General features: G+C 34.9%; 1 protein-coding gene across 1 annotated transcript; it reads right to left on the reverse strand.

Annotated features, from left to right (window-relative positions):
* Positions 1-231: 231 nt before the first annotated feature.
* LOC120013795 lies at positions 232-4637 on the reverse strand. Its single transcript, XM_038865729.1, has 4 exons — positions 4473-4637; positions 1652-1855; positions 1458-1553; positions 232-1345 (listed from the first exon to the last, which is right to left on the reverse strand). The coding sequence occupies exons 2-4, from the start codon at positions 1772-1774 to the stop codon at positions 1034-1036; spliced, it is 531 nt and encodes a 176-aa protein (XP_038721657.1). The 5' UTR covers positions 1775-1855; positions 4473-4637; the 3' UTR covers positions 232-1033.
* Between the last annotated feature and the right edge of the window lie 8380 nt (positions 4638-13017).

Consider the following 13017-nt stretch of genomic DNA (forward strand, 5'->3'; position numbering starts at 1 on the left):
GACCTTGGGGCTTTACAACTTGGTGATATCTGTACAGTACGTACATGTGTAAAAATGAACACTTGACTCCACTTTGGTGGATTTGGCGCTCTTGAAAGTCGTCCAGTAGACACAGAGAAGATAAGGAGGAACATGTCTTCCTCTAGAGCAACAACTGGTACTGAAAGATTGCCAGAGTTCCGAACAAGAAGTGTAGCACCATAATTCAATAATAAAAAAGTTGCATTTCAACAAAGACCATCACAAGCATTGCCAAATTTACAATACCATTATTTCTTCACAGAAAAATGTCATAATTCTATAACAAAAACGTTGGAGCACTCTCTCATTATTAAAAGCCTAGCACTCTTCTAACTTTTTACAATATAAGTTCTCAAAGATGATCCCAAGCTTCTTTTACACACATGATCAGACCCAAATAATTTTCTCACCACTCTTCTCTACAAATTAAAAATATACAAAGTTAATAAGACTCTAGCATCCGGAAACTATGCTACTTTAAACACAAAGTGTCGAAAAAAAGACTATCAATTGCCAAGAAAAGACCGAAAATACTTAACAAAGTTACCATAAAGTTTTTACTCATATACCTTACTCATCATCCACTATAGCAATCTCAACATCATTACTTGAAGAGTCAGTATCATAATACTTTCATCACCATCTTCTTGTCCACTTAAAGTATTTCCATGATGCTTGATCCCTCCATATCATTTCTTTGCAAATCAATCACGTCTTCAGTGAAGGCAGTAGAACAACTTGAAATATCCATTGTGCTTGCCAATTCATTATGTTTGTATGGCTCGTAGAGCGTCTCAATGTTGTTGTCTTCCCCTCCCTTCTCTAATTCAGGCACATCATACAAATTTTGAGGTTTTACCTTAACCACAGTATGCCAACTCGAGTTTTTTATTCCTTTCACATAATATACTTGATCAGCTTGACTCACTAGAACAAAAGGCTTATTTTGATAGCAAATACGAGTCATATCAAGAGTGATAAATCCGAAGTCATCTCTATTATATCCCCTAGTTTAATTCCTACCTTGTGGTAGAACATCAAACCAATCACATCTGTATAGCACAACTCTATTTTCTCCCAAATATTCAAGTTCAATGATATCCTTTATGACACCATAGTAATCAACACTACCTATGAGTTCATCACCTTTGACAATAACACCACTATTTTGGGATCTTAAAGACAACTCACTTTCTTTTGTATGGAATCTAAACCCCTTCGTGATATATCCTTTATAAAATGTAACACGTCTATCCGGTCCTCGAGCCAATGAAAACAATTGATCATGTGCACCTTCATCCTTGTCCTTGCGTAATTGAGTAACCTACAACAAAAAACAGTTGTCAATTAAATTGATAAATTTATATCTAAGTACTTGCATTTGAAAGTTAGATTAAAAAATATAATCAAGCCTATATATTTCGACAAAAACTTACACGCTTTTCAAACCAAGTGGCGAATTGCTCTTGGTGCCTCTTCTCTACATTCCTAGAACTTTGTCTCACGGGATCATCCATGTGTTCTTCAACCCACTGATTAACATTTTCATAATTTGTAAGTACATAAAAGTGAGCTTGCATATGCTCTAATACACTTTATTCCTTATATTCATATTCCATCAAAAACCGACCACTTGTTTTGAAGATCGATATATCCTGATATTGTTCCTCACCCGTGCCAACAAAGTTTCTCTCCATCTAAAAAGTTTCCTCTCTGTGACTCTTTCAAGTATCTTGAGCAGAACGTCATACATTCTTCTAAAATGTAACCTTTAACTATTGAACCTTTGGGTCGTGCTTTGTTACGGACATAACCTTTTAGAGTATGTAAATACCTGCAAAATAATAAATAATAAACACTTAATACTTTAAATACAACAAAACAAATCATTAAGAGATAAAATCATATTAGATAAGTTTATAAAGATATATCCAGCGATATTGCACAAGTCAACCTAGCTATATGAATCAGTAAGTGAACCATGATATCAAAAAAGGCAGGTGGAAAAATCATTTCCAGTCCACAAAGTGTTACTCCAATTTAAGCATCAAGATCCTTCAGGTCGTCAACCTCTAGTACTTTTGAGCATAATTTTCCAAAAAATAGGCTTACATTATTAGTGGACCACATACTTCTCTAGGAAGATCACGTATTACAAGTGGTAGTAGTCGTTCTAGAAGTACATGACAATCATGACTCTTCAATCCATATATCTTACGCTCTTTGACATGCACACGTCGAGTAATGTTTGATGCATATGAATCAGGCATCTTGATATCTTTTAAGAATTGGCACAAAGCTCTCTTTTCACTTAAGTGTAAGTTGTATTTTGCAGGAGGTAAGCAATACTTGTAGCCCACTTTAACAGGATGAAGTTCTTTATTTATACCCATCAACTGAAGATCAAGACGAGCATTTAAATTGTCTTTCGTTTTTCCATCAAGATCTAATAGTGTACCCAAGATACTGTCACACACGTTCTTCCCAATATGCATTACATCGAGATTATGTCGTAACGATAATGTCTTCCAATAAGGCAACTCAAAGAAAATACTCTTTTTCTTCCAATTAACAGTCTTATCATCTCTCTTTCTCTTCCTTGTAAGCTTTCCAAACTTTACTTGGTCAAACATATCATATTACTTTAACACATCGTACCTAGAAAGTCTTTTCGGAGCTTCACGATGTTCCATATGGTTATCAAATAAACGTCGATTTTTTTGCCAAGGATGTTCATGAGACAAGGACCTTCGGTGACCCATATAACAATGCTTTCATCTATAAGAACAAGTATCTGTATTACAACAAGGACATGCCAACTCACTTTTTGTGCTCCAACCAGACATCATGGCATAAGCAGGGAAATCATTTTGTTGTAAAGATTAACATTGCACGAAACTGAAAATTTTGTTGTAAAGAAGCATCAAATGTTTGGATACCAACTTCCCGTAAGTCTTTCAAATCATCAATCAGTGGCACCAAGTACATGTCTATGTCATTACCTGGAGATTTTGGTCCAGGAATAAGTAAACACAACATCCAATATGAATGTTTCATGCAAAGCCAAGGAGGCAAGTTATAGTGGATCATGACAACAGGCCAAGTGCTATGTGAAATGCTTATGATTCCAAATGGATTGAAACCATCACTTGCTAGTCCAAGTCTCACGTTGCGAGATTCTATACCAAAAGATGGATGCTTATCATCAAAATCTTTCCATTCTTTTCAATCCGTCGGGTGTCGTAGAATTCCATCATTTTCTCGTTCATCCCTATGCCATCTCATAGCAAATCCGTTTCTTCTGACATAAACAATTGTTGAAGACGTGGTTTTAGTAGAAAGTAACATAAAAGCTTTCAGGGTACCCTTTTCTTTTTTTTTTCCTGAATATTGGTACCTCATTGCCTACAACTTCTAGAACTTTTTGCCATCTAGATTCTCCACATTCTTGGCATTGGTCCATCACTGAATTTTCCTTCCAAAATAAAGCGCAATCATTAACACATGCATCTATTTTTTTGTACATTAACCCAAGAGCTGAAACCATCGTCTGAGCCTCCCTCATAAATGCAAGACATATATTGTCCGGTGGAAGAATAAATCTTATAAAATCTAACAATCCATTCAGCCCCCTATCAATGAAACCATAAAGACATTTAATCTGGAAGATTTTGACAACAAAAGATAGTTTGGATAACTTATCAAAGTTAGGGTGCAGCTTCTGCTCTGCATCCTTCAATAATTGGTAAAAATTTTTAGCCTTCTCATTTGGCTGTTCAGGATCACAATTATTGAAGTGCTCCCCGATACCTATAAGGGTATCCCCAAAACCTCCACCTCTTGACATATTATACAACATTTCAAATATGGCAGCATTATCATTTTTTGGATTATTATCATCATTTGCCTCAACTCCATCATCAATAGGCACATCATTTAAGTTTTCACCATGGAAAATCCATTTAGTGTAACTTTTTTCCATCCCCCATCTAAATAAATCGAACTTAACATCACTTTTATCCTTAAAATAGACGTTGTTGCACTTACAACACGGACACCGTATTTTATTAGTAACCCCTTCACAAAAAAATGCGATATCTAAAAATGCATCCATACCTTTCTCATATTCAAGTGTTCCTTTATTCAAATCAACCCAACTCTTATCCATGAATTTAGTTTCTGTAAGTAAGGAGGGGATTCATACTCTATAAGTTACCAAAAAATATGTGTTTGTAACAAAAACAGAAATCTACAGCTCAAGTGAACCAAATATCAACACATTGAAACACAGTGACAATTCCACAGATTAAGAAGTCTACAGATTAAGAACTCCATTGAGGTAAGTGAAACCACAATATATAAGGGGAAAAAATTCGAACCACAATATATAGGTGAAACAGAGCATGAGTAGTTAGAACTCATCCATTCAAGAGAACCAAATATCCACATACCATGTTAAAGTTTAAAATTGCAGAGAGATGATCCCCTTCCTTGCTTCAGATTTGGAACTTCAAATTTGGAGATGCAGGTATGGATTTAGGTTGACTTCGTGAAGAACTCCGGTGATGACACCAACAGCCGACAACTACTTGAAGAATCCAGTGATAATGTTGGGCGACAACAATATGAAGAATTGGGGGTGCTATCGCCAAAGGGTATTTTTACTCGATTTGTACGTATTTGGTGTTTGACTTTTAAAAATCAATATAATAAAAAATTCTCCGTTAAAGTTTTCTTTAATATAATTGACTCTGTACATATTTGGGTGTAACTTTATAATTGCACATAAAGTTAAGATCTTAGTATGCTAATTATATTAAACAAAACTTTAAAGGATAATTTTTTATTATACACGTTTTTCTTTTCTTATTAATAAGTATACTTGGAAGTTGATTAATTGCGCATAAAAATGGGTGCATGATATTTTAAAATATATCCATTAAATTTTAAATTAGTTTTAAGTGAGTGATATTAAACTAGGTTGGGGTAGATTTAGGGTTAATGATTTAAGGGAAGAGCAAGAAAGTCTCTATTCCCCAAACCCTATCTACTCGAGCTATTCTCAAGCATTCTAGGGTCTTCTCACAAGTTTGATATTAAACTAGTTTTAATATGAACTATTAAAACTCTAACTCAAAGAACCCTAAACACTAAGTTAGAGAAATCAAGTCTCCCTCAACTACCCTAAATATGTTATAGCAAGAGATAACCCTAAATCTATATATCTACTGCAAAACACTCAACAATATATTTAGGAGAACTAATTGTTTCAAAGATTTAGAGCCTTAAACTCCTAAAAAACTCGTAAAACTAAAACTACCTCAAAAAAGCCCTAAACAATGACATTTCCGCCAAAAATAAAACTCCGACCCGATATTGTCCCCGTAAATCATGTGGGTTCTCTTGGAAATTTGACGATCCAATTGGTCCATAAACGTATCTGTAAACCATGTTCTCATCGAACATATATTAAACACGACTTGGTATCATTTACAAACTCAATGATGATAATGCAAATGAACTAGCGGTTGAGGGTAATATAACTTTTCATATGTGAGTGGGCTTGTTAACACCTGTGCTTTCATTGGCTTGATTTGGCGGTCTATCGTAAATTGTACTTATACTTGTACTAAAAAAACCTCAATAATAATGGTATAACTTAGCCAAGTAATGCAATTAGACTATATAATCAATAATAAAATGGCGTTTTGGGCCAACATTCTAGAATGGTCTAAAATGCTTTGTTGGCCTTTTAAATAATCAAAACTTTATTTATTTTTATAAAACTATGTACGAAAACCTAGCCATTTCACTCCCATCCACTCACCACGGAAATTTGACCCACATAAGGCTATACGAAATCATGTTTTGTTGGGTCGAAAATTTCAATGGCAGTGAAACTCCAAAAGTTTCCCTCATTGATTTCCCTCCCATTCAGACTTACAAAATCAAGAGACACCTACATAAGTTACGGGGATGGTGGAATGATTATTGTTATTCTGATGGTGATCAATGTGAAAAGGATGGTGGATGCCCCTTTTAGGCCTCTTTATTCCTCTCACGTGTGTTAGTTTTCTATCTATTAGGGAGCAATCATGGTGGCATCTCAGAGGATTGAAGCTAATGAACCAATTGAATTAGCCCCAGATGGTAAAAAATTATGATCATTTTATGACTAATTTAACATCTTGTTCATATAGACACCTTTTACTTTATGGTTTTTAAACTTTCAATGATCATCTTATTAAATTGCAATGTTTTTTAACTACATAAAATTTGTTATTTTTAGTACCTCATCGAAGAGGGCCATCTCGTGGTCTAGCAACAACCAAGACATTGAAAGCCAATAGAGCAAACAAACTGAATGTGACAATTCCTTTGGATGACTTAGCAGCTGTGGGTGTTAATTCTGAGAAATTTATCGGTGAAGTAGGTGTGGTTACTAGGTTGAATGCTCCTTTGGAAAAGGTCAAATGGAAGGAGATAGATGAAGCCATTAAGGAGAGGATATGTGATCTTACACTGGTAAGAATCTTGTAATTAAATATGTATTTTTTTGTTACTTGGTTAGCTGATATAGAGCATTATTACTCATTTATATTCTAATTTCAGAAAAGATTCGAGGTAGAAGACACTCCAATTATACGAAAAGTTATCAAGTCTATGGCCAATTCAAGCTACCGCAATTGGCATGCTCGTTTGCATCAACACTACAATATTTACAAGACTAATGAGGAAACACTTGCAAATCCACCCAATAATGTTTCTATTCAGCAATGGAAGACAGTGATGGATTACTTTGGTAGTGACAAATTTTTAGTATATGTACAACATTATTTTTATAAACATAAATTTTGTTATTTACTTGTGCAAAATAACTAATGGTATAAAATTTCTTATTGTCTAGAAAATCAGCCAAAGAAGCTTGGAAAATTGTAAGAGCCATGAAACTCCCCATGTTGCTAGCCAGAAATCATTCAAGTCTGTTAGCTTTGACAACATAAGCTTTAACATACTCATAGTAAGATATTTGCTACAACACTTTGGTTTTTAGGTTAATTTTTTTTTTCAGCGAGACATGGAAACGGGAAAAAACCCAATATGCAAGAGTTGTGGAAGCTAACTCATATGAGGAGTAATAGTTCTTGGGTGAATGACAAAGCAAAACAAGTTGATGTATGTTTCATTCATATTCTGATTTTTTGTTTTTATGATTTTTTTTTGCTTTGATTAAATGCTGAGTGTACAATGGCATGGTTGTTATGATCAATATAGGAGGATGTGTCGGATCTTGTTAATCATTTCATAGAAGGAGAGAGTTCTAACCAATTAACATATGATGAAGCATTTATCGAAGTGGTTGGTGAAAAGTCTAGTGCAAATTATGATCCAAAACCTGTCAAGACTAGGGTGTGAATTGAAGCACAATTGGAAAAGGCTGCCCAACAACGTGATGAGGTTATAAAAGACTTAAAGGAGTTGGAGGTGCATTTTGAGGACCAGCGTGTGCGACAAGAGGATGAGATATCACGCATGAAGACTAAAATGAATGCTCAAAAGGCTGAGATGGATGCGCAAAGAGCTGAGAAGCAATCCCAGCTTCAGATTATTATGAGTCAATTGAATCCTAATCAAGGTTAGATTTTGTTCCATAATTTTGTCAACTTCTATTTCTATATGTGATCTCAATTTGCTTCTAAGATCCGTAATTTTTACATTTTTTCAGCTGCATCTTAAAGTCTACAACAAGCATAAGGTCTCTATACTACCAAAACAATGATCACCCCGTTCTCACTAGATTTGTGGAGTTCCTTTGTTTTTTGGTTTCTATTTTTTTAAGCTTTAGAATGTTTTAATACATAGCTGAATCTTATTTTGGATGTAAAGATGGGCAAGACTTTATGCCTTTCCTATATTATCTTGGATTTTGTCTCTACTGTTATGTAGATTTTACTGCCACTTGTTTGTGGTCTGATTATAAGATGGTCAAGACTTAAGCATTATATTGAATGATTGTTGAATGTGAGTATATTGCTTAAAAGAACTGCATACTTTGTTACAAGGAATATATAGTAATTTATAATTGCATATTAATATCAAAAGATATTTTAACAGATATTTTTTAGGGATGTTATCCATATTTCTTTTTGTATCAAACTTTAATGACTCAAATTTATACTACTTCTTTTGCATCAAAAAATATATTGATATCAAACCTTGATATTGGTGTCTAAAACATTTGTTGCAAATAACAAACATTTAATTTGACGAACATTATTGTGACGAAAAGAGAAAGAAATCGTCGCTAAAGGACTCAATCACAACGAAATTTTGTTGTTGGATGGCACTTTTGGCATCAATTTTCTTCATTTTCACATTGAATTGTTTTGATACTAAAAGACGGACATTTTGTAATAAAACACAAAGTTGTTGCAAAAGCCTTCAACGTTAGGACCTTTGGCAACGACATCGTGACAACTTTTTTTTAGTTGCAAAAAGATTTTACAACAATTTTAAGATGTTTAGCAACAAATTTTTTGTCATAAATTCTCAATTATGTTGTAGTGGAGCAAACATTTTATGCAAACTATAGATCATGTCTGCAGCTATCTGCGTACTCTCATGTTGCATTTGCATGACTAGCGAAAGTGACGCTAAGATATAGAACTTGACCATGTCGTTAGCCTTAGTCCACTTTTCATGAGACAACATGTCCTTCTAGGTTGGGTCATGGCCTTACTTAGAGTAAAACTCAACAAGGACATACTTGTACCCACTTGAGGTGAGCTTTATATCCAAGTTTCTTTTCGAATCGACATAGTTCGGTCTAGATAATTTATTATCATTGAGTATAAAAGCAAGATGAGAAAATAATTATGGCATCTGAAATTTTAAAACATTGAAATGCATTAGATGAATGGTCCAGATATTAAATCTTTTAATATAATTGCAAAGTAATTAAAATCCATAACATTTATGATATAAATGAAATGTAGTAGTGAATCAACCAGTAACAATTACTTGCCTAGTTGACCTAAATCCTTCTCGGTCAAATAAAATTCAAGCATCTAACCTTTTAGGCCTCTTGAACCTTTTGATTGTTGTTTATTTTTGGCTCCCTTATAGGTCAAGTGTAAACCAAGATTTAACCTTTTGGAATTTACTCATGTGAAAACTCCATACCAGAGGGGAGTTTTTTGGCATGTAAGACTAGTAAGTTTTCACATGTGTATGCCCTAGGCTATCATTTTTCATATTCTACTATCCCAACAATGGATACCCCATCCAGTGGGGGGGTTACACATGCAACACGAGTAAGTACCCAAGTCCCATCTGTATGTCATAATATCATTGGATATAACTATTTCCCACTCAATAATTTATTATGAGGGTTTTTTATTTAAAATTATCTTTTTGATCCAAATTGGCTTGGATCAACCTTTAATCGTTAACCAATTATGTAATTCCACGTGATTAAACTTATAATTTTTTTCAATAGTTAATTTGATGTTTAGCTGAAGTCTTTATTCTATTAATTATGCCATGTAAGTTTATCCAATCACGACATGTACATTGTTAGATTTCAATTGATTCAAAATAACCTGGTGTTAAGGCTTATCTATATGACATGCCAATCTAGTCATGCATCCATCCACATAAGTAAAAACATAATTAAATAAAACAAATATAAACAAGCATGATACTATAAATAAGACAGTATTTATGATTCCAACATGTCAGTAGTCATCTCCAAACGTTTCTTGAACACTAGGAAGAAACCCTAGCCATGTGCATGACATGTTGGTCATGTGCCTCATTCACACGTGGGTTTTTTTTCTTTGGGTCAATCTCCAACATGACTCTATGTTTGTGACTTGCCGAGAATTTTTAGAAGTATATCCAATCTAGAAGATATTTTGGTTTATCCAAAAACTTCAGTTACAAACCAAAACATTTCATAGAAACACACCAAGAGCAAATTTGAAATTTCTGTCTCACACGCTCATTGCTTTGATTAATGCAGTTTGGCAGCTACTTTTCTTGGCATTTTCTTCATGATTTTCCATCCATAACACCACAAAGATATAGTACAAAAATTTATATACCTTGGTTAAGGCATACAAGTGATTTTAACAAATTATAAAGCATATAACCAACAAATATGAAACAATAGCTTTACAAAAAATATCTTATAAGTTCTAACCGCGAACCATGGGCTACAAACCCAAAAAAATTATTAAATTATTAAATACTAGCTTAGTACAGTATCTAAGGACTGCAAAATAAGTATTAGTGTCATCCAAACATTCACATAATAAATCACACACCCTAAGCACAAATGAAGCGCGTAATTATTTTTCTAGTGAATCTTTGTGTTAAACTTGATTTCGTCCATACTAAGTTCGCTCTGGTACAATTTATTGGTTGCAAAAATTAATTTTATACGTTAGAGAAAACATATTAAGATCAACTTAGCATAGACATAAATCAAAATTTTAGCGAAGATGCCCTATAACCCCTATGGGTTTCACAGTCAAAATGGTTTATAGTCTAGCATGTGTGTAAAAAAAATTTGGTCATAAATAGTGTAAAAAAAGTTTGGTCACAAATAATATTTTAACATACTTTTATGATAGCATAAAAGCATACAAGATTAGTTTATTATTTATACATGATTCTAGCATGTTCATAGGTTTATATCAATACAAACACAATACTAGATCTAATCGTACAAGTATGACATCAGGCTAGTAGGGGAGAAAGTAACCAACCTCTTCAATATCAAGAGACTAAAATAGAGTTATCATGGGAATTCTACAAGACCTATATCTAATCTCTTAAAATATTATTATTTTCTGTCAAGTCATACGATTAAGAATAATATATATATCCATTGTTTGTATGACACCACCTGAACAATAGATGCACTCCCAAACATACACGATTATTACATCGAGAATCTTATTTAGAAACTTGTTCCTAACCTGTGAGATCTGTAAGTCATGATACCGTACTTGGACTACCAATACGAGCAAGACATGTGGCATGGACAAGATGAGCAAGGTGGTTACTGCGAACGAGTATACTCTCATGTAGGCTCCCCCCATCTTTATGCCCGTAAGTCCTAAGCAAAGGATTATCTCAGCCCCGAGAAGTCCATCTCAGAATCAAGATGCCTTTTACAAGACCCTACTCCAACTCAAAGACCAAGGATCAAATGTCTCTTAAAACTGTTGTGAATCCACACCCCCCATACACACCAACAATATTGTCCGCTTTGGGTTGTCCGGTTTCCGTGGATACATCGGGCCCGCACGATTTTGTTTCTCCTTAGGCCCAAGCAGGTGGGCTAGGCCCAACCCACCCAAGCCTAGGAAAAGGCCTTGTTGGTGGTAAGAAGTGGGTTTGGCCTTATAAATAAGGCATGAGTGCCCACATCTTTAGATGTGGGACTTTTTACACTCCCCCGCACTTGTGGGCTGGGTTATGCCAGACCCAACAAGTGGAGTAGAGGTCATGTCCAACAGGAACGAATTGCTCCGATACCATGTTGTAAATCCACACCCCCATACACACCAACAATATTGTCCGCTTTGGGTTGTCCGGTTCCCGTGGATACATCGGGCCCGCACGGCTTTGTTTCTCCTTAGGCCCAACCCACCCAAGCCTAGGAAAAGGCCTTGTTGGTGGTAAGAAGTGGGTTTGGCCTTATAAATAAGGCACGAGTGCCCACATCTTTAGATGTGGGACTTTTTACAAAAACAAATATATGATAGCTATCCAACTCCATTACATATAAGCATTCATACAACACTATATAAAGGCACTCCGATCAAGTATATTGATTCATTGATAGATTTCCATACTTTCTAGCTAAGAGCTTTGATCATTTAAATTCTTGGCTTTTCTCTTCTTGCTTTTCTGACTTAAGCATCAGAGTGTCGTTCCCAAGGGAAAACACCTTGGGTTAAGCTTTGTAGCTTACGTTTGTTCATCTTTTAGCTCAAAGATCTTCACCAGTAATACCATGTCCAACCTAGTTTTGATCCACTTAGAACGTTCATAAAACAAGCAAGAGTTACTAGGGAGAACATGCCTCGAAATCAAGAAAGAAGCTCTGGTACTCTCGCGAAGATTAGCCGCAAACTCAACACTATTGCTATGGATAATGAATGACAAAGAATTGAGGACATGTTATATTAGAAGATCCCAGTCCTGGACCCAGCTTGGGTGAAGACCTTAACTCCTCTCATACCCAAGATACTTAATGCCCCCATGTCAAAGAAGAAAATAACTTCATCTCAGTTATACCTTATAACTTGAGAGATCAAGTTACAAGGGCCGAACAACATTACGATCGACCTTAGAACTTATGACGTTCAGTTCTAAGGACCGACCAACAATAAACAGCGGATTATTCTTACCAAGAAGAATCCAAGATATTGAAACTAAGAAAGATTACGGTTTGGTCCACTCTCATAACTTTATCCAATGAATCATCTTCATTTGGCTTGAGAACTTGGAGATAATCCAAAGTTACAAAATTCGACAAGAATATTCTCGAAAAAATGAAAAATGCTAAATAACAAAATGATAAAATAAAAATATTAGTTATTATAGAAATTGTACTAGGCCTCATACGGTCAAACTATTCAAAAATTGTTCAAAGTTTTGGCAATAAACTAAGTTTCTTGAAGAGGCGATATTGGGTGAGGCTCATTGGTAGGAATAGAAGGCTGGACAAGGCTAGCATTATTTGGATCATCAAAAATCTCGAGAATCTCAAATGAAGGAAGGGTCGCATCACCATCAACATACGATTCAATATCTATTTCATCCTCATCATCCCTTTCCTCTCGAACTTTTCGGACCTCTTTGACAATCTTATAGGACTCATAACAGCCGCCTTGTCCAACTCCTTGTTATCCTTGCCTACCAAAGTCGAACAAAATGGAGTGAGCACTTCAGAATCAAGCTTAGCACCAATTAATGCTC

This window comes from Tripterygium wilfordii, chromosome 13 (assembly GCF_013401445.1).
Source record: "Tripterygium wilfordii isolate XIE 37 chromosome 13, ASM1340144v1, whole genome shotgun sequence".
NCBI classification, from domain to species: Eukaryota; Viridiplantae; Streptophyta; class Magnoliopsida; order Celastrales; family Celastraceae; genus Tripterygium; species Tripterygium wilfordii.